The sequence below is a fragment of the Corvus kubaryi genome, unplaced genomic scaffold (assembly GCF_017639235.1).
Source record: "Corvus kubaryi isolate FWS band 111438036 unplaced genomic scaffold, C.kubaryi_AGA036_p1.0 37284, whole genome shotgun sequence".
Classification (NCBI taxonomy): Eukaryota; Metazoa; Chordata; class Aves; order Passeriformes; family Corvidae; genus Corvus; species Corvus kubaryi.
In genome coordinates this window covers 3,482,446-3,508,955 of record NW_024581088.1, presented here as the reverse complement: position 1 = coordinate 3,508,955, position 26,510 = coordinate 3,482,446, and the positions used below count along the sequence as shown (strand labels likewise).

The window sequence follows — 26,510 nt, the reverse complement described above, 5'->3', positions numbered from 1 at the left end:
TGTGAAAGGGATCCCAACTCCTACTGTAGAAAAAAACAAAAAAAAAAAGCCCACGGAAAAAAACCACAAACAAAAAAACCCCCACAAAAATTAAAAAACCCAAACCAAAACCACCCAAACCGTCATAAACCCCACCAGATTTCTCAGTTCAATAAATGAGTGACAACCAAACACTAGTATGTTGATTTTTTTCAAAGCCTGAAGTGTTTTAACTTTCACACACACACGTTTGAGACTTTAACTTCCCACTTGAAGAAAGGCAGAGTTTGAAAACAGGCCAGCCAGTATCACTGAGCATTCAGAGCACCAGCTGCCTCAGGCACAATGCATTTGAACTTGCAGAGCTCCAGTCACAGGGCCCTGCAGCCAGTGTGGTCTCACAACAGGTGAGAAGTCCAGCTGAGAAGCATGAACTGCCTGAAACAAGGTGGTTTTGCAGATCCACCATCACACACATCCTCATCTTGTATCTTTCTGATGTATAGGTTTAAACAGGTACTAAATGAATTCAGGGTGGGATGACAACCCCCCTTTCCATGGTTAAAACATCCCTTGCCTTTGTCTCCCCAGTCACAAACGACACCAATCTCTCTGTCTCTGTCCTTTTCCAGGGAAACTGCTGCATTACTGTCTCCTACAGGCATCGGTGCCCCAGTAGTAACATCAGAGGAGCAGACCTTGGCCACAAGTACAAGCTTCAGTCTCAAGTTCAGTCTCAGTAAGACCATTGCAAATTCACCTTTCCAGTTTAAAACTTGTTATACAGGTTGAGCTTACTGCTAAGGAAACCTATCAACCCAATCACTGTGAGCTACACTTAAAACTGCCTTGAGAGCTCTCACCCCCTCCAAAGCGTTGTTTTATCTCACAAACTACTTCAACATGGAGCTGAACAACCTCACTGCTCCTTCAGGCATGTAGGAACAGTGTCAGAGGAAAAGGGCTAACAGTGTCAGTCACACTATATAATGTTTTAAAGCTTAAACTATATATGTTTTAAAGCTTCTTTTGCTAAATTCTACGTCAAGAATATATCTCCAAAACACCCTACTCTACAGCCAACACCCAGGCCAAAGAAAAGTGCCTCCCAGAAAGACAAGTAACACCCACCCAGTAGCTACAAACACCTCCGTGTCTGTAAAGCCACAACACTGCTGCTGAGAGTTTGCTGTTCTCCAGGTTGTAGAGGTGACCAACTGAGGGAGACAGGATGCACAGAGAGGCTGCAGCAGTGCAAGACCCAGTTGCCTGGGTCATCAGCTACAGCCAACAGTCCACAGACAATCTTTTCCAATATTCTTGTACTGACTTCATAGAAGCCGTAATTTCATGTTAATGAGCACTGCCTCTGATGAAATAAATCACAGCTCTCACCCAGATACTCCTGCCCCTGAACAGACTGTCCCTGTGCCCTGAACAAGAGCAGTGAATTGACTGAAGTTAACTTTAACATGGCAAAAGGGGGAAAAAAACTGTGTGTGCAAGGACAAGATAAATTTTCAGTCAAATCATCCTCCTGTCCCATTTTGTGACGTAAATGCACGAACACTTGGGCAGCAGGCAGACAGTGAGGTCCCCAGCGTCAGGACATATGGCTGGAGAGGCCAGACTGCTCCTCTCCAAGCCAGTGCCAGCTGAGCAGCATCTGAATGGCTCCTGCATTTCCTACAGGATCTTCTCTCTTACCACTGCCCAGAAACTGAGTTTGACAGACCTGCAGCAGCCCACAACAGCACGCACAGGAACAACAGTGCACACACAGTTCAGGTTTGCTGTTTCTTGACCAGACCCCAGGCAGGCCCAGGCCTTGCTGTACACTGTGTTCTGCAAACCACCTCAGCCAGGTTGGTCCAGGGTAATCACTTAACGATCACGTTTAACTTTACACTAGAGGCCCCAGCAAGAGCAGAGCTCCTTGAAGTAAGAGCTGGGCATGTAGGCCAGTGGCCACAAGATCTTGCTTAGAGGCTCTAAAAAGGTAGGGACCAGTCTGGCTGAGAGGAGACGTGGAAGAGACCCCCAGCCTCCATGCTGCTCTCACAACCTTCCCAGGTACATGGGGTGAGGAGGAAGGAACACCCGCCTCACATCCTCTTCATGAATCGCTTTTCGTTTTGTTCACAACTACCGTAAAGCTCAACCTGAAGGTACATCTCCTCCTCCCCCAGGCTGGCTGGGACAGTGGCCAGCAGCCCTGCTGGGCCAGAGCAGGTTTCACTGCTGAACCCCAGGGTTCGTTATCAGCCCAACACAAGATACCTGCCCAGAGCTAAGCCTCCACCTTCCCATGCAGAGTATGGCTCTTCCCACCTGGCACGGCCCTGGGGACACCCTCCTAAAGGTATCTGCAGAGCCAAATCAGAATCCCAGTGGGATTAGCTGTCCACAGAGATGCAGCAGCCATATCCAGAACAATCACCACTAACAAGAGGAGTGTTAGAACAGAAATTAAGCCTCCAGTCCCTGGGACTAAGCTAGTTTAATGATTAGAAGTCAATATTCAGGGCTAAAAGTGGAAGACCACCCCACTTGCCTCTCAGTCATCAGGGCTGGCCAAATTCAGAGTACCATGAGACCTTTGGTGTCTTCAGGACTCTGAGTTAGTACAGCCCTTTTGGAAGCTGAGTTCTTCCACCCCATTTTCCCAGAAGCTGCCAGGGAGAAGTTATCCCCCTGCCTTACCCACATCACTTTGCCATGTACACCCACCTAACCAGACTTCTACCCTACCCATTAGGATACCAGCAAAGCACATTTGCATTGAGAATCAGTGGGGAAATTTAATCGAAGACCTAACAAACTGGACATATGATGCTGGGAAGCCAGAATGCCTGAAAAGGAAGCACTGCATAAAAAATGTAAAGCTGCAACTCCAAGCTCCACAGGCTTTCGAGAGCTCACTCTCCATGTGCCTTTGTTTGAACAGCAGTATATCCATGTTCTGTACCCAGCTCCCACACACTCCACACGTCCTCCCCTACTCCTCCCATCTACAGGCAAACAAGCTCTGCAAACAAAGCTCGAGCAGCTTTGTGGAAGCCCTGGTAGAAGGACAATGCTATTCCCTGTGGAGAAGCAAAGATACCCACATAATGGAGCTGTCTGCTTGGGATGCTGTTCTGGTCGCTTGAGGATGGGATCAAGTATAGGCCTTACAATAATTTGTTATTTGTGTAACACATCCTTATTACCATCCACTGAAATTATTAATAGCTTAATTCACTCTTTTTTTTTTGTTTTGTTTGTTTTGTTCTTCTTTAAATCAAAGCCATTCCTGTTGGGTAAAACAGTCTGAACTGCAATTTACACTGACAATGTAAAACAGCCCTACTGTAAACACATACCTACCCCTTCACATTCCCTCCAATGATCAGAAACAATAAAACAGCTATTTATGAAACAGAAAGATCAATCTAGGATGCACTTCTGCAGGAGACAGACACAGGGTACAGCTGGGGGGTGGGAAAGTTTGAGACAGTGCTACTGGCCTAGAGGGGTTTTGGTTATTAACTGTGTGGAAGGCCCCCCCACTGCAGTGAAAATCCAGACAGGCCTCATTCCCTGCACCAGCAACACTGAGCTGTGCACTCACCCTGCAATGTTTTATTGATAAGGCCCCAGTAATTTTGTGTTAGTCAGGCACAGGCAACCAACCATCAAAAATCAGATCTGTGGCACAGGTGGTTTTAAACTAAATATAGCAACACATGGACTAGAAAATGCAGGACAGCTAGCAAGGCACAGAACCTGACCTCGAGGTAGCATGAGGAGGCAGGGATTACAGCATGCTCCATTAATACCAAGGAACATCTCACCAAGAAGGAAGTAATCAAGGAATAAGCAACTGGAGTCAATGCCTACCACCATCTGGTCTCAACCCTGAAAGCTGCAGGCAGTTTTTAAAGGAGATGCTACCAAAGAACCCCCATGATTGTGGATATATTGTGTGGCATTTCCACAACTTCACACACCTGAAGCAGCAAGGCAGTATTTGCAAAAGCTCTGGTCCCCCAGAAGCCACTTCCAAAATTGGGCAGCCCTAAAGGCATATTATAAACATATTAAAAATCATCTGAACTGCCATGTTTAAATGACTTCTCTGATTGACTGTTTTACAGCTTTGTTTGTTTACTTTCATTCTTACCTGCTGATGTTGCCTGGCTGCTGCTGTGATAAACTCAACAAGAGTATCTAATAACGGCTTACACATGATCTGTAACAAAGAAAGACACAGTCTCTTGTTAGTGGTTTGCTGACAGACAGGAGTTTGTTTTTCAAGCAAAATAGTCTATATTTTACACAGCTTCTTGAGTAAGAAGAAAATGACACAAGAAAGAGAAATGCCCAGAAATCAGCAACAGCTTATTTGAAAATTAACAGCTTTGTTCACACCACCTCTGAGTGAAATTTTGATCACAACAGAACACAGCAGCAAAACTCTTCACCTCTATTCACTTGGAAAAATCAGGCAAGTATTTTTCACCCCCTGTGTTCTGCTTACTGATGACTAAAGTCTGCATCTGGCTGACACTTTCTGTAGTGTCAGTTCACTTTGTGCAGAGCCCCAGTTCCAGGCAAAGGAGAACACGTTGAGTTGTAGCCAGATGTGGACTGGTCTCTTCTCCCAGGGAACAAATGACAGGACAAAAGGGAAGGGCCTAAAGTTGCACCAGGGGAGGTTTACATTAGGTATTAGGAAAAATCTCTTCACTGAAAGAGTTGTCAGGCACTCACACAGGCTTCTCAGGGAAGCAGTTGAGTCACCATCCCTGGAGGTATTTAGAAAGACGTGGATGTGGTGATTTTAAAAGACATTTCTACAAGGAACAGTCATATGGAATCCACAGGCTCTACAAACCTGCAGATGGGATCTTAGGTTTGCTGTCCATGTGGGCAACACACAACCTTGCTCTCCCTCCATTTCTCAAACTTACGTATGAGGCATCGTGGGCTGGTGTCCTAAGAAACCTGGCAAGCAGAGGAACTCTCTCCTGGATAGAGTCCCTCAGAGTCTGAAAGCATCTTCCCCCAGTTACACAAGCCTACAGCTCCTCCCACCCTCATGTCAGACATCAATTCTAAAAGGTTTCAAGAAAGGGCTTCTGGCAGCTGTCTCTAGCTTGCTCTGACCTAAAAATCCCTGAAGAATTGTATGACATTCAGGCCCAAGGCCTGTTTCTTAAAAACTGGCTGTCCTCATCGTGGAGACCAGCCCCAGGCATAGGTCAAGCTTGCAGGAAATACCTCAAACATTTCAGACACTTGCACAGTCTGAGTATCAGGCTTAGAGATTAGATTCCAATTAGACTTTACACTCCTCAGCCTTCTTGGAAGAAAACTGAGAAACTGAGCATGCAGTCGGAGCAGAGCTGGACAGGAGCTACACTGGTTGTTCAAACAAGGTGATCTGTGTTGCCTTTGTGCAAAATTTGCTCCTCCATCTTGTCTTGAATACTGGTAAAAAATTAGAGCTTCTTAGGCCATGTTTTAAAGAGCAGCCTTCTGTTCACCTGCTTTCTGCATGCAGTATCCCAGTCCAAACCATAAATAAGATCCTGGCCTCCTGCAGTGTTGCTATAAAAACATGCAGAATTAAGAGTCTGGTGAAGATCCAAGGAAACCTCACAGCAGTTTCAAAAGTCTGCAGTAAAGCAGAGAAGTTTCTCTCCCTACTTTCCCCAGAATTATAATCATACTTTGGAGCCAGCAGAAGACAACATAGCACACAGTCAGCAGCACTTACTGGGAAGCGTTTGAAGAGATCATGGAACATGGAGCATGTAAGGGGACTGTTCCGTTTACTAAGGAACTGGGTCAGTGCCTGCTGATAGATAACAGCCACCTTCTTCACATTCAAACAACCTGGGTTCAAAAGCTGTAGGGAAAAAAACAGAACAAAAGCTTTTCCAGTGAAACACAAGAATGAATCACTAACAATGAATAAATTAATTTTCATAATTTCTCAGAGATTTTTCCAACAACTAAATATACTTGAGATATGACACAGAACCATGAAGAAACAACCAAGTGGGCCCCAAATATGCTCTCCCAGGCACTGACAGCCATATGACCTTTTCACCAAAGGGCAGCACAGCTTCCTAGCAGGACTACACACACTCCATGTAGTGTGGGGGCTGTGCTCTAGGTTTGGGGTTGGCACATCTAATGCACAAGGCTCACAGAGCCCATCCTGCAGTAGCTGGGCTGTGCACATGGTGTTCTCAGCTGAAGAGCTACTTGAATCTGTAGATTTTAGTGTACGTACGTATTTGTATCAACATACACTTAGCAGCTATGTCCAGGACTCCTAGGTACTCAGCAGACAAGCCCTAGCACTGATCAGGGATCCAGCAATTCCAAAACTGTGTCCATGCTCCAATATCCCCCTCTGGTGGGGAACAAGAATCCCAGACACATAGCAACCATTTGAGACCTGCTCAGGCTACATGGATCTAAACAAACAGGAGTCATTGAAGAGCCAAGTATGGAGCACTGCATCCCAACGTTCCTGACTGTTCTCATATTGCCAGGGAAATACTGCTCTTTGGGAAGAGCGAAAAATTAGGGCCCAGGACGAAAAAGCTGTAATCTTCACAGTAGTGAACATGTGCCCAAGCAATTTTTCCTTGGCCCCATGGAAAGCTAAAGCCATGTTAACGTGGTGTCCTGTTCTCAGGTCAAACTCCCAGTGCTACTGCAGCTGAACACAGGCTAAAGTGGAACAAAGCAGATGGGTCTTGAAATGTGTGACCTCAGTTTTTCTAGCTGAGTGTCTCTACTTAGCACCTATTTGACACAGGCATCTGCAGAGGAAAAAATTGATTCCTCCTTCTATGCATATATTTACTGTAAAAAACTTCTTCTATAGTTTTTCCATAAATTTGGCTACTGCATCCTAGTGTCTGCTCTAGTCCCACTCTCCTGCTTATTGAAAAGCTGCAAGTTAAGCTCACAAAGCACAGCTCACTGGAAAGACACCACACTTTTGTCTCTGGTTCCCCACAGCAAAACCTCCCTGGCCTCAAGACAATGTCAGCACCAGCAGCATCACACGAACTGAGCTGTCACTTCCCTCAAACCAGCAGCTCACATCAGTTACTGGCTCTGTAAGGACCAGAGCTCTGCTCCCATTGGAATAAGAGGCTTCCCTGTGAAGCTGCATAAGGGTGCTGTGAAACGTCTCACTACAGCCTCAAAGTCAAGTATGTTGTTCATATTCCCCCCAGAGCTCCCATTTTGTTTTTCTTTCACAAAAGGCCCAGCACTGCAGGAGCTACTTGGATTAACACCCTCGGCTTCTCACTAGCCCTAGAAACACTGGCTGTCTTTTCAGCCTCCAGTAATACATCAGTGTGTGTAATTTCCATGAGGGAGCTCCATTTCTTTTTCTACCCCAAAAAATGTCAGCAGGATTAAGGCACTAATTCCTGTGCTCAGTTAGAGGGGTTCAGCAGCAAGGTCAGGATCAGCTGGTGAGACTGAGACACTACTTGCTACGTTTCTAGTGGAGGTGACCAGAGTGGGCTGCCCAATATAAAGGGTCACCATACTGTGAAATGCAGCAGACACAGTAGGTGCTAGGGGATCAAGAGTAAGGGTCCCCTAGTAATGGACACCTGTAGCACAGTCAGATGAAGTCTCCCTCCGAACAACTACCACCAAAATCAGGGCTGCTCCACACACTCTTCACCCTTCACTCTTCACCTTAGACCAAACCTCAGGGGAATAGGAATTTACTCTCATCCACATCTGTCTCTTCCTGCTCCTCAGCACCCTCTGGAAAAAAACTCAGAGTGACTGCCAGGACTTTAATGGAAAAAACAGCAAATCAGGGAGGAGAACAGCACAAATACACATCAGGCTTCTTTGGACAACCTGGATCCACTGAATCAGTTGCCCGTGTGCCTGTGGGCAAGCAGGCACTGAAAGGCAGGAGGGGGAGGGCCAGAAAGGGATGGGGAACTTTCCAGTGTTATGGAAATCATGTAGACGGGTACCTGCAAGCAGCAGGCCCAGTGACAATGAACGAGCAAGGCCCACTCAGCAAAACCAGGTAATGCAGCTTTACTGGCAAAAAACACATCCTCAGGAGCAGCCTCATGTCTTACCTGACACGCCTGCTTCTCCCTGCTGTCACTCTGTTTCTCTGGCCCAGGGGGAGGCAGAGTTGATGCTGTGTTTCCTTTCAACACTTTCAGCAGGTATAATGAGGCACTATAGAAGAAAAGGGAAGAACACAGCAGTTACCACAGTGCCACAGTGCCACTGCAAAGCCACCTGAGGGCAGCAGCCAAGCAGCGCAGGCAGCTTATTCTGTAGCAAAGATGGTTACAGAATTTGCGAGGGCCCCTTCTCTCAGTCTAACCCACTCTGGCCAGACCTAAAGACAGAGAAATCTTAGGAAGCTGAATCATTGTATTATTTACTGTTTTCACAGTCAGATATGCCCACTATCAGCCTGGTTTCCTCAAGCTCAAGCTTTTGCACTGCTGGAGGAGTTCTGCACTTGCCCAGGATTTCTGAGCCTGCACAGCTCAGCCAGTGCTGCATCATGGCCTCTCAACCCCAGCTGCCACGTGCTGGAGAACTCAGGCATATCCATTGGGAGAGCGTGCAAACCTCTGTGCTTTTGGAAAACGCAGTATTTACTGGGCACTGCTCCACTGAGGACTGCCACTGCTGGGAAGCTGTCAGGGAGCCATGCAGCACACACAGCCAGTCCTGTGTTGCCAGAAGTACCACGGTTCCTGCACAGCCACGGGGCAGATGTGCTGCAGAGCCAACACTGTCCAGTGACACTGGGTTGACTACGCAACATGGTACCCACTGCACACACAGTTGAGTCAAAAAATCCCAGACTGAGTATGAAAGTCCTCATGAAACTGGCTGCATGTCACAAGAGAGCCTGCTGGTAAATGGCACTCCCATTTACACCACGGAACAGCAAGAACACTCATCTTTCTAACAAATACATATCTGGCTTATCCTAATTTTCCTGTGTTCTACAGCAAAGGAGAAAATACTGGTATGTACAGTCAGGATTCGATCACTATTGTCCTCATTGTGCTATCATGGAGACAGTAAACACTGCATTTAAAGAATAATCATCACAGGTTGACTAGGAATTACACTCATCCCCCACTGAATCACACACACTGCATTACTCCCAGAAGAAGCCACAAGAAAGCACTTCCCACCAGCCACAGCAAAGCTGTACCAGACCATTTCTGTATCACAGAAGCTATAAAAGACAACCACCAAAAAACAGACATGCTTGAAAATGCTTCCAATTGCCAGGAGTGACTAGTCCTTATGTAAGACACAGATGCTGGTACCAAGCCTTCTGCGAGGCTCTCGCTTCCCAGACTCTTTAACACACAACACCACACCTGCTCAGATCTCCCAGCATCAGCAGAGATGCTCCTTATGAACACTCACCTGAAGTAATAGAGAGCCACTGCAGAGTCGGTGTGCTTGCAGGCTTTCTTGACAAGTCTTTGCACTAAAGCGTGCACATCTTCTTGCAGGGAGGCCACTCTCTTGCAGTACTGCTTATTGCGGCACAGCGAGTTCCTGCACAGCATTAAAACAAACCCAAAGCCATTACCTACAGAGAGAGCTCTGGGGAACAGATGGCCAGGAACACTTATCACTTTATCAGGGTGAGTGAGAACAAAACCAGAACACACTGAGTGATAAGAAACAATGCTAGCTGTGGGCAGCACGTGGCTGTGGCAAGAAGGGTGAGAACACTTAACCACTCTTCACCTTCAAGCACAAATATAGGCATCAGAGCTGACTTCCCTTCAGAGCTCCCACAAAGGGGACTGGCTACCTCAAACCTTGTTACTTCACAACTGCTTCTTAACTGGGGCAAGAGAGCAGCACTGAAAATGCTTTAGAGAGTGCTGAGGATGTCAAGAAGTGGTGCACAGAGGACACACGTGACACAGAATGCATTAAGTCTGTCTAGCTGGTATCATCCCTCACTTCTGGCCCTGAACAGAGGATTTGCACTCTGCCTGTCTCAGAAATAACTTGTTGAGTGTTTGTTCCAGCCACAGCAGCAATCCTGTAAGCCTTGGGAGTTGTTGCATGTCAGACTCAGAGGCCAGAGGCCCATGGAGGTATTCAGTGACATGGCTCCATACCTGCAATACCTGTGTTAGTTCCTGAGGCTTCCACCTGCAAACAGGTTTGACACTTGAAGTCCTTTAGCCTAGAAAATCCAGACCCTAATTCCTTTCCTGCAGGTTATAACTAAGCACTGTGTATATGTGTGGTGCTTGTAATCTAACCCTACACAACCTATAAGCATAGCAACTGCCTTCAGCCTTAGGCCAGCTCCTGGTGTTCAACCAATACCACAGCTGTTTATCAAAAGCCATTGTCTATTATCTGGAGGTCTAAGGATACTTACTTGAAGATACTGGCTGTTTTCTGGAGGAAGTCAACCTCCTGCTTGTCAGAGTCTGAGCTCATGCACTGTTCAATTAGCTGAAGCAGTGGCTCAATGATATCAAACACCAAGGGGTTCTCTGCTTGCTTAACCAGGAACACATCGATCAGATCCAACACCTGCAACCACAGAGTTGCTGACGTGAGGAGTACAGCAGACAGTGAAACAAGATGGATTTACCTAGAGCAGCTACCAGTAGGCTATGGAGCAGCTGGAAGGGGCTGAAGAAAATTATTTGCAGCTGAGATCTGTACACATTCTGGTATCATTTGTACAGTTAGGGCATGGGAAACTGGAAATTAAAATTTGAAACTGAGGATTAAGAGTTGTCTGTTGGCTTCAACTTTATTTCATGCAGTGACACCATTTAGAAAGAACAGTTACAAGAATCAGTGTCACCTGGCCAGACCTGCAGCCACTCTAACCTGGCACAGGTCCCTGTTAGCACCACTGACTGACAGCTCTCACCCCCGCAAGCCCCTCTTGAATTCCAGACAGTACATTAGCATAAAATCAGCCTTTTTCATAAAATAGCATCAGAAGGGAAACGAAGTAGAGCCACTGGCTCACTTCACTGTTCAGCCTTCACCTTGGCTAACCTGACTACTGACTCCCACTTCTGTCTGGGAGCGGCTGGAGTTGTCCCTGGATGCTGGAATGTCCCAGAAGGTCCATGCTGACGCCAGGCGGCCTGAACGCAGCATTACAGTTACAACCAACCAGGGCGTTTATTACAATCCCCCCTGATTTTATGGGCATAACAAGCCAATAAAAGCTTATGTTGCAAAATGACCTGAGGCATTTTATGCACGTCTCACTAAGGAACACCAAGCTTGTCCAGTTTACAAAAACTGACAAACCTCTTTGGGTAGCTGCAGGAAAGGATCTTATAAATTTAAGCATTTCAGATCAGCAAATGAAAACCACGGTGAACTTCTTGACAGCACAATCCTGGTTTTTAAACAGGCCTGTGAAGCCTCAGTCACTGATCCCAACAGTGGCGTGCCAGGTCCTGTACAAAGCCAGAACAATCCAGTCCTAGCTTCCAGGAGCTCACAATATATGTCAATGTCCAAGCTGTTCAGTGTTAGGTAGCTCACCGCATGCATAGGCTTCAACTAACATGCTACTAAGCCAGAGGTCTTCACACCAAACACTTCTCTCCCACCTTAGCCTTGAAATCCCTCCGTAGAATCTTCTCTTTCCGCATTCTGTCTTTCTCATCTTTCTTCGCCTGGATCCGTTTCTGCTGCTCAGCAAAAAGGGCTGAGATGTTCTTGTCAAGAGCCATCATAGCCTCATCATCCAGCTCTTCATCACTCTTATCTCCTTCCTTTTGATTTTAGAAGACAGAACCCAACTCATCAACTCATATACTTCAAAAAGACAGGGGGGAGGGAACCAGAGCCAAGACCACACTCCAGTAGGGATATAGTTAACCCAGAATAATACTGCAGGGAAGGAACACAGATGCTCAGGCCCATGAGAAATCTCACTTATATTTCCCATCAGGTAATCTGGCTGCACAGCACTAACATGTTGAGAGGATCAGAAGAGGAAAGAGGCTGAAGTTTTGACCTGACTCTCTCTGTGCTGTTTCTCCTTCAGCAAAGTGTTTCATATGTTCCTAAGTCTGCAACCTTTATGGGAATCATTAAACCAAACTCTATCACTGCTACAGTAACTCTCCAGAGTAGCCTTCAAGGAACACTCCTCCACACAGGCCAGCCAACACACGGAACAGTATCTCAGTGCTTTAGTTCACATCAATCTCATTTATTACAGGCAGGAGCACAAGCTGTGTCAGGCTAGACTGGACAAGCTAAAGTACTCAAGGAACATAAAGTGCTCTTAGGAACAATAAATAAAAGAACAAGTGACTTATTCCCACAGCTCACCTTAGATCCTGAGCTGTTTTAAGTGCCATACAAAGATGGCTGCCAGGGCTGTGACTCCATGAGTTCAGGCAGGATGTGGGTTACTAGATTATCTCCCACCACCCCAAACTCCTGCTATCTGTATCAAGGTAGGCAGTAAAAACATACCAAAGTATTCCCTGCTTGGAGAACTTTCATCAGCTGACTGCGAAAATTATCATCAACTTCTTCACTCTCCTCATCTCCACTGTCAGTGCTGTCTTCATCCGAGGAATCCTCACTTCCTTCCTCATCCTAAGGAAGGAAAGTTCATCTCCTGAGCCCACCATACAAGACAAACTCAATTCTCAGAAGTGTCACTGTTCAGAAATAAAAACTCAACCCTCCCCTCCCCTACTGCTTTCCCTCTAGCCCTCAGGTTCAAGTACAGACACCTCAGATAATGGGGTATCATGTCTCCACAAGAGCTAAAAGTGGAACATAATACAGACTTCTCTGTCATATTAAATAAGTATCAAAGAGAAGCTTCCAAGGAACAGCTCCCATGTGACCGTCCTCTCTGCCGATGCCTGTGACTTGAATCTCTACAGTCCTTAAAAGAGTGAGATCTGGAATCCAGCTGGCTGTGCATCACAGCCACAATTCTGTCTGTGGCTGCCAAAAGGAGATGCCTGTGCTCATTCTAGGATGCAGCTATTTCTTCTCAGAAAGGCATCTATTCAACCAGCCACACCTACAACAGCAGGCCAAGAGACTCAAGCATGCACTTCCAACAAGCCATTTGTGTGTTGCACCTTTAAAGTAAATCTTAATAGAGCGACAGCTGTTTTCCTCAAATAGAAAAATGATGTTAATCTCTTACCACAGCTCAGGAGAAACATTATACACTAAGGATATGAAGAGTGTTTGTCACTGGCAATGGCACAATTACCATGTCCTGTGAAGATGTGGTCTTTTTGTTCGATTCTTCCATCACAAAGACTGCACTTTCTTCATTTTGTTCTTGGTTAGGGTCAAAAACCTACCAAAAAAAATATGCACTTGTGTTTTTTCAATGTTTTGTTTTAAAGCATTTCTTGTGTACAACAGACAGAAATTTCAGCACAGTAAACCAGCTAAATAACAAAATTTTAAGTGAGGACATTAAGTTTCTGCTTGTTAACATGCCAAGGTCTTTCTGTAAGTAACAAAAAATGTGGAGAAAACTGAAGAGGCCAGTGGCATCGCACATCTTGGTTTGTTACAAATGAAGCAGTTGGTTCATTGCAAAGTACCTGACAGACCATCTTTGCAATCCACACATTACTTTCTCAGTAGACACCACACTTCTTAGTGGTACAACCAACTCAGATTTTTAGTGTCACTTATTTTTAGCACATCTATGAAAAAACCACCTTTCTAGAAAAAAGAAATGCTACCATTTATACTCACATGTAAGATCTACCAGTTATATAAACTGACCCAGGAATTTCTTCAGCCTAAAACTACCAAATAATACAGCTTAAAGTTAGCAGATCTCAAGCTCCTGTAAAAAAACAACCAAACAAAAAAACCCAAGAAACAAACTCCTCCTCCACAAAAACAAACAAAAAAAAGCCCCAACTCTCTCTAAACTACAGTTCAAATTCAGTAGCACACATCATCGGACATTTCCTAAATCAAGTAGACTTTAAATTAAACCCAAAATCGAGATGTGCTAGTACACACATCTGTTAGAGACAAAACAGGCAAACAGTACAAGGCCCTGCTAGTGCCTCACTTACATCCAGGATCAGCTGCAAGCCCCTCTTGGTCAGGTTGGGGCATATCCATACAAACACACTCTTGGAAATCCGACGTAAGAGGAGGCTGGGCTGGGCAAGGAGGGAGAGAAGGATTTCCACCATCACTTCAACCCATCCTGGCTCTGAGATGTCTGCACAGGAACAAACAAACAATGACAGGAAGAGGCGTTGGTACATCAGTAAGAAACTACAGAAAAATTCACCAAGGAATAAAAAATAGAATTGTCCTTCTAGCTGACTCTTCAAAGTACCCACTCAGCAACACAGACCAGAAGGCTGGGAGGGAGAAACTACAGGGAGAAACACGCTTGAAATGGTCTTTTGACCACTGCAAAGCCTTACCAGGTAACAAGAGCTACTATTTATTAAATCATTACTTAGATTAGCAGTTCTGCAAGTCCCATGACACCTGCTTGGCCACAGTAAAGCAATTAGCAGCTGGTCAGCAAAAGTATACGCATCTTATAGTGTTTTCAATGAAATCAGAAGTTGCAGCAGCCCATGAAAAGTGATGGCATTTGAAATTCATCCTTTAGTCCAAAAGTTTGGAAATCCTGATCTACAACCAACCAAACCACCAAAGAATTACAGCTTTTATTTTCACAGTGCCCTCAAATTGATTTATGCAGATTTCAGGAGAACAAGACCACAGTTGGAGAGGAAATCAAAAGATCAAGCCAAGTTTTTTCCTGGTCAAGTCCCAACGTAGAGGACCCACAGGCCCCAAACAAGGATCAGCCTCCATCTCCAAACATGCTGTGTATGCACCCAGGACACACTTAGTTTGCTCAGAACTCAAGCAAAGAAGAAAACATGTTTCATGCCTGCTAGGTGTTCGAGCCCACAACTTTGCCAGGCAGACACCACCAGTTCACCACCAGTCAAGCTCATGGCCCACACAGAACAACAACTCAAGAGTGAACTCCCTTGGAGTGCTCACCCAAACAAGGGTGGCTGTGGAGCTCAGCTCTCCTTTCCGAGGCACACAGGAACACAACCCCCTGACAGAGAGCTGGAGCAGAAGACTTAGGCACGGAAAGAGAATGAAGAAGGGATTCTACTGGGGGTAAGTGCATCAAGCCAGAACCAATGCAGAGTGCTTCACTAATGCAGAACTGCCATCTTCTGTCTTTGACAGACCACTGCCAATCCCACTCCCTTTCTTTCTGCAGGAAGGACTCACCAGTCTTCTTCTTCTTGGCTTCTTTGCTGAACGCCCTCTCTGTGCAGCTCAGAAGGTCACTCAGAACATCCACTGTTTCAGACTGATTCTGTTCGATCACAAGCAGACAGTAAAGGCTCAGAATTCCCCACTACCAACAACAGAAGGAATATGCTCCAAATCTAAGGACCACTCTAAACAGGTACACATATTACAGTCAACTACTATAACTCTTTTGCAGAAAAAAACCATGAAATTAAGTAAAAATTGCTCCAGTCAGCAGCAAATCAAGGGCAGAACTAATGCTCAGGCCAAGCTTTGCCCCTTACAGATCTATGGGTAGTGTAAGAATCACAGTTTATTAGCTGCCAGTTGCCTATTTTCAGAAGCCAGAGGTTCTGAAAGGCTGGATCTCCGAACACAGAGAAATTCCCCATCTTGGTGTTCAGAAAGGCAGCTATCAGCATGTTTTATACCACAGAAATATTCTTCAGAGGTCTTACCTTGAAAAGATGAATGGCCATTGAAAGCAGAAGTTGTTGGAAAGCACCAACTTTGGCACTGTCTGATTTGTTTTCCTTCTTCTGCAGATTCTTCACAGACTGAAGTGTTCTGAAGAAAGAAACCTCTCTGAGTTTTTTGCAATTACAACAGCAATCTTCTCATATGATCAGACTAAAAATGTGACCAAAACTGTAGTACTGTTTTGTATAGTTGACATTTAATTTATTGGCATTGGATACACATACGGTACACAATCTTAACCCAATAACAGTATCGCACTGAATGTGGGTTATAAAAAAACAGCACTTGTGCACAGACTGCATTCCTAATACCACAGCCAAGGCTAGACCTTTATAGAAAATTGAACTCAGAAAAGAGTCATTGAGAAGTTTGTACAGGCATTATTAGGAGAAAAGATGAGCAGACTGTTACAATCGTGTCTGGGAGAGCGACTATGAGCAAAAACAGAAAAGGACACAGCTATCACGTAATTAACACATAGAAGGAAGAGGAAGAAAGGAATGGGGTGAAAAGAAACAGAAAGATACTCCGAAACCCAGGCATGGGTGCAGGATACTCAAAGGAAAGAAAAAGAACTGCCAGGGCCTGTGAAATGGCTGTGTTACAGCAACCAGAACAGCAGGAGGCAGAGAGAATACAATGTCTCTTCTACTGTCCCAAAGAGAGACCAAGACCACGGCTTTCCCACCTTTCTCACTTCACCAGTCTAGCACCCAGTTTCCCAAGGTTCTCACCTTTCCCAGATATCCCTCTGTTCCTTGGTAAAAGGTTTCACACTTTTGACATGCTCACTGGAGAGCAGCTTGTTGGCATATTCAACGAGAAGAAAGACCCACAGCTTCCCATCTGCAGTCACACCATGGACGTGCTTCTCTCTCAAGGCTGCAGCCTTTGCTGTATCCCCCAAAACAGGCAGGGTGTTTAATGTCTGAAGCAACCTGCAAAGAAAGACAGCCAGCATGTTACTGTCAGAGGAACCAAATGGCCTGCTCCCACTTTCCAAAATAATGCCCACCAGCAAAGCACTCTCATCCTACAGCTCTGGGCACTCACTGCCACCCAGACTGACAGTGCCCAACTTTCAACCCACACATGCACACAAGACAGTAATGCAGAGCTCATTATCTTTGTGGCCCCAAGCACATCTGGTGCTCTCAAGGACACAATTAATCTCAGCTGTTTCCCACTCTGTGTCCCACCATGTCCTTTGCTTTCCTTCTACTGAGGTTTGGCAATCATCTAAAAACATCTATTACCAACTCTACCTCCCTTAGTACAGGGAGGGCTGTGGAGTCACCAGCACCTCACACACAGAGTGGGCAGAAAGCCAACGGCCACAAGCACAACCCCAGCACCTCCCTCTTGGGTCCTTCCCCTTCCAGCTTGCAAGAGGCAATGGAAATACTATAGGAAAAAGCAGTATGAGCTCAACTCCACATCTGCCATATCATCTCACACATACACATCAGATTTGCCATGGACAAAACATGGATCTTTGAAAAATCCATTCAGGATCTCCTTAAAAAAAGCCATTCCCTGGTGCTGGAGTCAAAGAAATCCTCCAAAAGCAGCCTACCATTCCAAACGTCTTGCCTCACCATTCACAAGCTGATCTCATCCTCAGGAAAAAAGAGAAATTCCCAAGCTTAAAGCACACAATCAAATACTTACCCAAAGAAGTAGTTTTCTGTCTCCATATGATCCCGTTCATTTAAGGGCTCTGATGGAAGGACACTCGCCTCAGCTATCTGGGAATTCTTTTTCTTAGCAACAAAGAAAGCATGGAAGAAGCAAAACCTAGAATAGACAGAAATAGGAACAAAATGAAAACCCAGATTGGTCATAACAAAGCAAAATCAGCCCATGTGTGCAAACCAAACAGCGCCACATTCAAGAAGTCCAAGCACTGAAAAAAACCACTATTTACAATGAGACCCTTTTCTCGAGATACACAGGGTAAAGAAGAGAAGAAGATGCTCAGGACTTCACAAAAGTGAAGCACCAACACTTAAGGCCACAAAACACAATACTCAGACTGTCAGATGTGGATCATATTCTCCAAGACACTTTAAGTGACAGATAAATACCTATTAAGACCTGATGTTACAAGTAAAATCTTCAAGCAGTTTAGGCAAGTAGGAATGGAAAATTTATGGAAAACAAAGAGGACTAATGTGGTTTTAAGTGACAACTACTTACGGCACAGATTAGTCCAATTATGCAGAAGGTATTTTGAAAACACAATATAGTCTCCTAAATTATTTATTATGGAGCATTTCCATTACTGGATTTTCCTAGTGTCATGGGGACAGCTTATCTGGAATACTGCTGTTGAGCTAAAAAGAATTATCCCAAGCACACGTGTCTTTACATCAGTCTCACCTGGCAATGTCCATCACAAGGCTCTCTTCTTTTTTCGTTGCGCTTTCAGTGACGCTAACCAGTCGGTGGATGATCCATTTTCTCAATCGAGCAGCCTTCTGGTGTGCTCTTTGAATAAGAAGGTGGGTACCATCAGCAGTCTGAACACTAACCCAACATAAATACACACCACACAATCCACTGCATCAAGAGGTGACTTTCAGATATTTAGAGGCTTTACACTAGAATTGGCAAAGTTACATAGTAACAAAGCAACAGGTACAAAAGAAGAGATATAATCTTCTCAAGTTTGCCTTTTACTATGCAAAAGGTAATCTATTTACCCCACAGAGATTCTGCAGGTGAGCAAAAAGCGCTTCAAGAATTGCAGCAGTCAGTAGAGTGAGGTTTATAGGTGCACAGGTAACACATAACCTGGCCTGAGTGCCAGTGTGTCTAATACAGAGATAAAAGAGAGGCACAATTCCTACAAAGACCTGAGAAGCTGTAGTGAAAGAGGAAATCATGGGACGTATTCTCCAAAGCAAATGTCAGGGCTAGAAAAAGAAGAGAAAAGGCTCTTTTGGTGATCCAGTCTGCTTTGGGCAGGCTGGCTGGTTTTCACTATGCTTGCAGAATTTGCAGGATTGAATTTTGTCCCAGCAGAAGAGTCAGATGCTGGGGCTAAACTTTCTGAGACCGAGCAAATAAACGATTGTCAACTCATGGCAAGGGAACCAGCAAATGCTGAGAAGAAGGTGCAATACCCATGTACTCACATGTCTGCATTTTCCCGGTTCTGTTTTTGCCGGTTACTTGAGAAGTCTAAACAACAGTCCAAGTCTGGCCTGAGGAACATGTCTTTGAGCCAGCAGATGTATTTTTGCAAGGCCACTGCCTGCAGATGTCTGACTACCCTGGAAGTACTCAACAACACTGGCTTCCCTTGATTGGTAAGGGTAGAGAAGCCCATCATCACAGCCAGCTGCCTCTCTGGGTCATCGCAGCCACTCAAAAAGGTATCTATATATCCCTCCATCTCTGTAGCAAACTTAAATCCCTGTGGAAACTGAAAAACACGGTCAAAAGAAGCAGGTTAGGAACTTCATACTCAGCCTGAGTGGCTCTGTAAATACAAATCATAGAATCATAGAATGGCCTGGGCTGGAAGGGACCTCAAAGTTCATCTCATTCCGACTCCCTGCCATGGGCCTGAAGGGACAACTTCCACTAGATCAGACTGCTCCAAGCCCCATCCAACCTAGCCTTGAACACTTCCAGTGTAAAGCACATGAAAGAATTTGGCTGCAGTAAGTAAATTAAAGTCACATGCCTGAATATTTGTCCTAAGGCTTACAGTCAGTCATCAATTTCACCTCATGGTATTCCTCTCACAGCAGCAGCCACTGTAAGCAACCACAGAATCCTGCCATGTACCAACATCAACCTTGTAACTTGCACCTTCCAGAACAGTGAGGCTTCAGTAGACTGACCACATGCTGGTCAGTGCAACTAAGCTCTCAGGCTGATCAACTCTTTACTTTGTGTGAAAGTTCCAGGGTGTTTCTCACATCATCTGCCTTAGAGTTTCCCTAGATTTGGAAATTCCCCACCATCAATTCCAGTTTCATCTAGCAGCCCTGGAGCCTGCTGACCTACAGGGGTTAGAATAAATGCCACCTCCTCTCCCTGGTGTCTCAGAAGCATTGAGGCATTCTGAAAGGAGGGGGAGTTGATATGTTTTAGCTTAAACTCAAACCCTGAAGTGTGGCTGTTTTGTGTTAAGTCTTATCTTCGGTCCTGCCACTGCCCCACAAGCCATACAGCTGGCAGGCTGCTGGCCTTGGACACTGTCCAGCAGCATAGAGACGACCAGGACATGTCCCATTTCACCATGCATCCCAATCCCTTACAGTCTTTCATAGCCCACAGTGTTCAATCCCACTCAACTTGTTCTGGAAAAAAAATATATGCTTAACTGGAGAAATCTCAAAGAGGCGGTTTCATTCCAGAAGTCCAACACATCTTTTTTTAAATTAATAAAACAACTTGTTTGATCTACTGTCACATTCAATACAGTGACCTAGCAGGAGCAAAACAGTAATGAAAGTCTAGGGAACACTGTTCTTTTAAATAAAGGAGCTATAAACTTGTAATTAACTACAAATCCATCCAATTATAACATAAATAGCCCTGAAAGAGATCTCAGAAAAAACACAATCTAGCAAGCTCCTGCTTCTACTGTTGGAGAACTCAGTACTTGTGCACCAATATGAAAACCGGGAGAAAAACTCCAGAAAAGACACTGTAAACAGGCTCACAGCTCTCAACAGAGGGTTCAACAATCACCTCTCAAGAAAAGCGAATCAGGTTTATTTGCTCCCTTATTGATAAAGTAGAATCAGGAGGATAACTGCCAGTAGATATCAGACTCCAGCTTTGTCTAGTTCCATCTCCAACAATCACCAGAATCCCATAAGGAAGTGCAAGGTAACAGCATTTACTTCCCAAAACAACCTACCTCTGTCAAGAAACAAAACAAAATAAACCCCAAAACCAGAATCTAATTCAAACGAAGATCTTTTCTACTCTCTCATCATCAACAATATTAGGAGCATCTCCTTCCATTTAGTCTCATTATCTTCACAGGATTTGTACACTTCAGACAGGAACCAAATTAACAAATTTTTGATGCACATGGAAGAGCACAGCCTAATTTACTGTGCAACAAGCACAAAAAGTAAGAAATAGGAAAACTACTAAGCCAGTGGATAAATCCTGGAGAAAGCTTGGTCCATTTAGGCAGGCACCATGGTACGCAGTATTTGCAGAGCAAACCCACACATCTATTGCTGCTTTGATAACAGAACAAAAAGATCACACAGACCTATTTCTCCCCAGAGACAACAACTATTTTTGGGCCCACATGAGGAGGTTTGGGATTGCGTTACCACAAAAAGCCAAGCTAAAACCTATTTTTATCAGTATTTCCCTTTTATTTTTCCTCCATTTATTACCGGGTCATGTTGTTTGCTGGCTTCCCAGAAGGGAAGGAGGAAGAGGAGTTCCAAAATCCAAGTCCAAATAAATTTTGTGCTTAAACCTCAGATGTGCTTACTGAAACAAGCACTAACAAACAAAAGCACGAGTCGTCCCTTTTTGTCTTTGTGTTCCAATGTTCATGCGACACCCAGCACAATGATAAACAAAAAGGAGCTTCTGGATACACAAAACCAAAGGGACTGTTAAAGGATGCCACATGACACTGTCAATTTCCTGAGGGCTGCCCTTCCTCTGCTTCCCCCATCATTAGAGCTTTCTCGGCAGCAGCAATGAAAGCAGGTGGAGCAGTGCTGAACAGTTTCCATTCCCTTAAAATAGGCAATGACAATCAAACACAGGCTATACTCAGTCCACTGCAACCAGTGGTCAAACAATAACCTTGCTTTTCATAAGAGTTCAAAGTCTAAAACTACATAAACTTTTTTTTATACAAGATGATTTGAAACTAGAAGTGGGGCAGAGAACTTGTGCTCAAGACATGGCCTTTAGCTTGTTCAAAGACCTACCTGAGTCGCTACCACGTGTTCTCCATAGTGCAGCATCACCTTCCCTTTGAGAACCACCTGCAGCTGCTCCATGGACAGCAAGGGGAGAGCACTGCCCAGCAATCGGTAGCACATGTAACTGAGTGGGAACAAAGAACATTCCCTCAGGCTAAGGCACAGCAGTAAACCCACACACAGGGGTAAGACAAAGAGGGAGTGCTGGGGCAGGCTACAGGAGCATGCAGAGAGATGTAAGTCAAAATCCCTGAGTCAAGAAACAGAAGGATAACATAGGAAATGACCAACAGTGTATGTTAAAACAAACCTCACAGGTCCTGATTTCTCCTTCAATAGCCCATTCTCCACAACTTCATTCCAGAACAGTTCAAAAGCACCTTCCTTCAATGCAACTTGTAGCAAATCAAATACTACACTGGGCAATTTCTTGTCTTCCTTCTCAGACTTGGCAGCACTTTTCAGAAGCTCTACAAGTCTAGAAGAAGGAATAAAATAATGTGAGAGATCTGACCTGGAAGGGAATTGCAGAAGGCCAAATTCATCCTGCCGAAGGACACAGAACATTTCCCAAGAACTGCAGGCTGTGCCTCCTGGGAGAAATGACACAACCATAACTTGGGAATCTGCATAACAATTAACACCTAACCCTTAGCAGCACCTGTAGTGGCAAATACAGGCAGGTATCAGAATCACAGCCATATTTCTCTCACTGCTAGCCAAGAGAAAAAGAATGTTCATTTAAACCTCCTTATTTAAGAACTTACCTGGAAATATTTTCCTTATTTACAACAGTAGGTGAGCCAAACAGCTTCTTCAGTTTCTTAGGTTTCAGAACACCGGGGAATTTCTGCATGCCCACAAGCAAAAGGTGCAGGTTCTCTGGAGATGTGAAGGCTGAAGAGAGGTCACCTTGCAAGATGTCAAACAGGACCTCCTCAAACACAGTTTCAGGAACCTAGACAGGAACAAGGGTGAAAGCATATGAGAAATATCTGAGGGCATCTTACTAACTTGCAGTGAAATAAGTACGTTAAAGTATCTGCATTGGAGGACATTTTACTAAAAGCTTGCAGTGTTCTGGAAACTCTAGAAATAGTCTTTATGTGACACAACGTAAAATAAGTAACAGATGTGTCCATGACTGCCAGACAGTCCCAGGTGCTTAACCATGGGGAGTAGGACAGTATGTTGTCATCAGACAGCAATTCTGGTCAACTGACTCCAGCTGCAATTGTTCTCTTGCTGTCTGACTGCTCTGCCTGGACAACCCAGGCCGGGCAACCCACACACACAGAAACTCTCTATTTTTATTTAACACTGCTAGTCTTCATATCTACAAACAACGTCCACTTTAAAAAAAGGAAATAAACTATTTTCTTTTACTACATACTCAGAGTTCTTTACTCCTCGTCCCTACATCATTTCATTCCCCACAGCCCAAAATTCAACCTTAGGCCCAGACTTGGTGGTTTGCTGTTCAGAGTTTTCAGCATACATCTATTCAAAAGAGTAGATGGTCTAACACATCATCCAAGCAGGTGAACTGGGGAACAGACTGTGGGATTGTCCACGATGAAGTCAAACTAAGCTAAACCAGAGCACCCTCCCCAGAATACAAGCATCTGCCCACAGGCAATATAGGGACAGCTCCCACAGTTTACACTCTCTTGCACACTCCCTGTAACTTCCAGCCATGAACAAACTAAAGGAAAATCTGACCCCAAAGCCAAGCCCTCTCTTCCTCCCCACCCCACCCCCACAACTCCACGCGCTGTGCCTGTACCTCAGAGGTGATGTCAATAAGAGTTTTGCGCGGGAGATCTCGGAGGTGCGTTTGGTAATTTGTCAGCTGCTGGAGAAGCTGGATGCTCTCCAGCAGAGCTTTCTGGTCCTAGAAAGGAAAGAGAAGCCAAAACCAGAGGACATATATCAGAAATTAAGCTGATGGCTCAAGTAGTAATCCACTCTTTAGATGTTTATGCCTACTTGTAATAAGAAACAGACAATTGTTTCTTAATAGGCCACTCAGCTTTTTTCAAAATGGTGTTTTCCAGCTGGGTATGACCACAGACCCCTTCCTTCCAAGAGAGGTAGGAACCTCCTGTACTATTTGACACAGTTCCTACATTCTGCTCAGGAACAGACACTAAAAAGGCACAAAGAGTTCATGGGTTATGCAATAGAAATGAACTGACCTCGATGCTTCAACTGCCATTGCATCGATTACCCAGTGACCCAGCCTTCCTCTGTCAATCCTCTTTCCACATCAGAAGCCCCAGAACCAGAACTGACACACCTGACAGCAGTGTTACCTTCACAAGCCGCCCAGACTGGAACAGAGCCATGACTCCAAAAAAGTTCCCAAAAGCAGCATTTCTCACAAGTTTCTGAAAGAAAGAAAAAAAAAAAAAAAAAAAAAAAAAAGGAAGAAAGAAAAAATAGCTGAAAATCTACTTTCCTGAGAGGTTAGATTTCACATGCAGCTACATGATCAGTGGAACAAGATGGCAGGAAGATCCAGCCTTGAACACCTGACCATGGAAAGAACATACTGAAAAGCAACCCCCTGCACAATATTTAAGAACTGTCCTAGACTACCTCTTCATCACACTGATAAATCTCAACTAAAACAGGGCCAAATGACAATGTCATCAACTTCCAGTTTTTAGAAATATTTGTTATTTCATTATAGTCATTTGCTTTAAGAAGAACCCTAAGACTACAGTATACACCAAGACTTCAAAGAATAGGGAACAATTAATTTAAAGTAGCAGTTGGCAAATGTTGTCATGAGCTGACTTACTTTTTTCACTTTTTCCAGATTGTGTTTTTCTTTTATCTGTTCCAAAATGCTGCACAGTGGAATTTCCTCAAAAGCCTGCAAAACCTGAGAAGAGAGATGGAATAGCTGTTTGCAGTTCTTCCATTTCATGACATATTGGGTTAAGCTAAACTAGAGCTGAACAGTTGTTCAGCACAGCAGCAGATGTGCTGCTTTATCAGGCCAGAATAAAGACAACCAGATCAGTAAAGATGTATAGAACAGGAACTAGGCTGGGAGAGCTGGGGTTGTGCAGCCTGGAGAAGGCTCCGAGGAGATCTTAGAGCTTCTTCCAGTGCCTAAAGAGGCTCCAAGAGAGCTGCAGAGGGACTTTGGAGTCCCAGAGTGCCAGGACAAGGAGGAATGACTTCACATTGACAGAAGCTCAGTTTAGGTTAGATATTAGAAAGAAATTGTTCCCTGTGAAGGTGGTGAGGCCCTCACACAGGCTGCCCAGAGAAGCTGTGGCTGCCCCATCCCTGGAAGTGTCCAAGGCCAGGCTGGACAGGACTTGGAGCAACCTGGGATAGTGGAAGATGTCCATGCCCATGGCAGGGGGTGGAAGGAGATGATTTTTAAGGTTCCATCCAATCCAAACCATTTCTAGGATTCCATGCAAACACAAATATTGTTACTGATATTCCAGGTTTTCTCTCTGTACATGACACATTAATAATGAGAACATTTTGCTGAAACTACCTGACCTCATAACAGAGGTAATCAAATTTTTCACCATGGGCAAGGCCCTGATCAAAGCAGGAAACACATAAGCTCTTCTGCTTTATCAAATTCTCAGGTGAGATGAGGTCAGATACCACTGGTGATCCCAATTGCTGGGAGTCTTTGCTATGTCACAGACTCAACCACTGTGGAGGAAAAAACTCTGAAGTGTTTGTTAAAGGGTTGCCCTTTCATATATCCCACATCAACAGACCAAGACCAGGGGCAAGTCAGTTTAAGAAGCAGCAATAGTACTAAATGCAGAATAATTGAAAACTTGGTCAAAGTTTGTAAATTAAGGACAGTCCTTGAAGCAGGACTGAATTCTGTAGTATGAATGTGATACCGGTATAGTTCATATTTTTAAGAGTTTCTTAAGCAGAGTAGCACCATCTAAAACCACTACAGTCATCGTGAGAGCCTTCCCTCCCATGTGCACGCAGGAGCGGTCAGAAGGGAGCCCTCCAGCCTTGCACAGACAGCAAAAGGGACCCCAGGCATGGGCAGAGGCTGCCGACGGCTCTGACCCGCGCTGGGAAACACTGACCTGCGCCAAGGCCAAGCTGAAGCCAGGGCGGGCGGCCTCGCGGGTGGCTCCCAGTCCCTCCACCAGCCGCTTCAGGGTGTACTTGAGCTCATCGTCCTGCAAGAGAGACCGAGCTGGGCGGTGCCTGGGCTGCTCCAAGCGCGGCCCGGCCGCCGGACCCCCGCGCCCGGCCCGTGCCCCGTCCGCACTGACGCGTTCCCAAGCGGGAGCGGAGGGATGAGCCGTGTGACCCACTGCCCGCCCGCACCCACCGCCCCTCCGGCCCCCGCCTCACCTTCTTGCCCTCCCGCAGGTGCCGCAGGAGGCTCTCAGTGGCCTCCAGCCGCACCTCCTGCTCCGGCTTGGCGATGTCCCAGAAGAAGTCGAGGAAGGCGCGGCCCTGCCGAAGCACCCCGCGGGGGTCGGTCACCGCCGCGCCGCCGTCCCGCTGCTCCCGCTGCTCCATCTGCTCCCTCTCCTCCATCCCCGCCATGCCGCCACCGCTGCCGCACGTGGGGCCGCCCGCCGCTCCGCCTCTTCCGGGGCAGCGGGGCCGCCGCCGGACGGGCTCAGCCGCCGTGTGACCCGCTACCCTCAGGCCCCGGTACCTCAGCCCCGCTCCCCTCAGCGCTTCCGCTCAGCCCCACTCCCTGCTCCTCTCAGCCCCACTCCCCGCTCCCCTCAGCGCACCCCGCTCCTCTCGGCCCCA

At 45.5% G+C, this 26,510-nt stretch overlaps 1 protein-coding gene across 2 annotated transcripts in view; it reads right to left on the bottom strand.

The window, feature by feature from the left end:
- MYBBP1A (MYB binding protein 1a) overlaps positions 1-26,323 on the bottom strand; it is a 59,234-nt gene extending 32,911 nt beyond the window's left edge. Inside the window, exons 1-23 of one of the 2 annotated variants that reach the window (XM_042025912.1) lie at positions 26,097-26,323; positions 25,823-25,918; positions 24,538-24,621; positions 24,047-24,121; positions 23,518-23,625; positions 22,499-22,689; positions 22,042-22,209; positions 21,738-21,855; positions 18,948-19,237; positions 18,190-18,297; positions 17,479-17,604; positions 16,542-16,745; positions 15,786-15,894; positions 15,304-15,391; positions 14,100-14,251; positions 13,268-13,357; positions 12,505-12,630; positions 11,628-11,792; positions 10,421-10,578; positions 9,439-9,573; positions 8,109-8,214; positions 5,744-5,875; positions 4,145-4,213 (exon numbers count right to left, since the gene is read on the bottom strand). In XM_042025912.1, the coding sequence (XP_041881846.1) occupies positions 4,145-4,213; positions 5,744-5,875; positions 8,109-8,214; positions 9,439-9,573; positions 10,421-10,578; positions 11,628-11,792; positions 12,505-12,630; positions 13,268-13,357; positions 14,100-14,251; positions 15,304-15,391; positions 15,786-15,894; positions 16,542-16,745; positions 17,479-17,604; positions 18,190-18,297; positions 18,948-19,237; positions 21,738-21,855; positions 22,042-22,209; positions 22,499-22,689; positions 23,518-23,625; positions 24,047-24,121; positions 24,538-24,621; positions 25,823-25,918; positions 26,097-26,294 (3,096 nt within the window). In that variant the 5' untranslated portion in view covers positions 26,295-26,323. Of the gene's footprint in view, positions 1-4,144; positions 4,214-5,743; positions 5,876-8,108; positions 8,215-9,438; positions 9,574-10,420; positions 10,579-11,627; positions 11,793-12,504; positions 12,631-13,267; positions 13,358-14,099; positions 14,252-15,303; positions 15,392-15,785; positions 15,895-16,541; positions 16,746-17,478; positions 17,605-18,189; positions 18,298-18,947; positions 19,238-21,737; positions 21,856-22,041; positions 22,210-22,498; positions 22,690-23,517; positions 23,626-24,046; positions 24,122-24,533; positions 24,622-25,822; positions 25,919-26,096 lie in introns of those variants that run through there. The other variant, XM_042025913.1, reaches the window with a different exon arrangement.
- Positions 26,324-26,510: the final 187 nt, after the last annotated feature.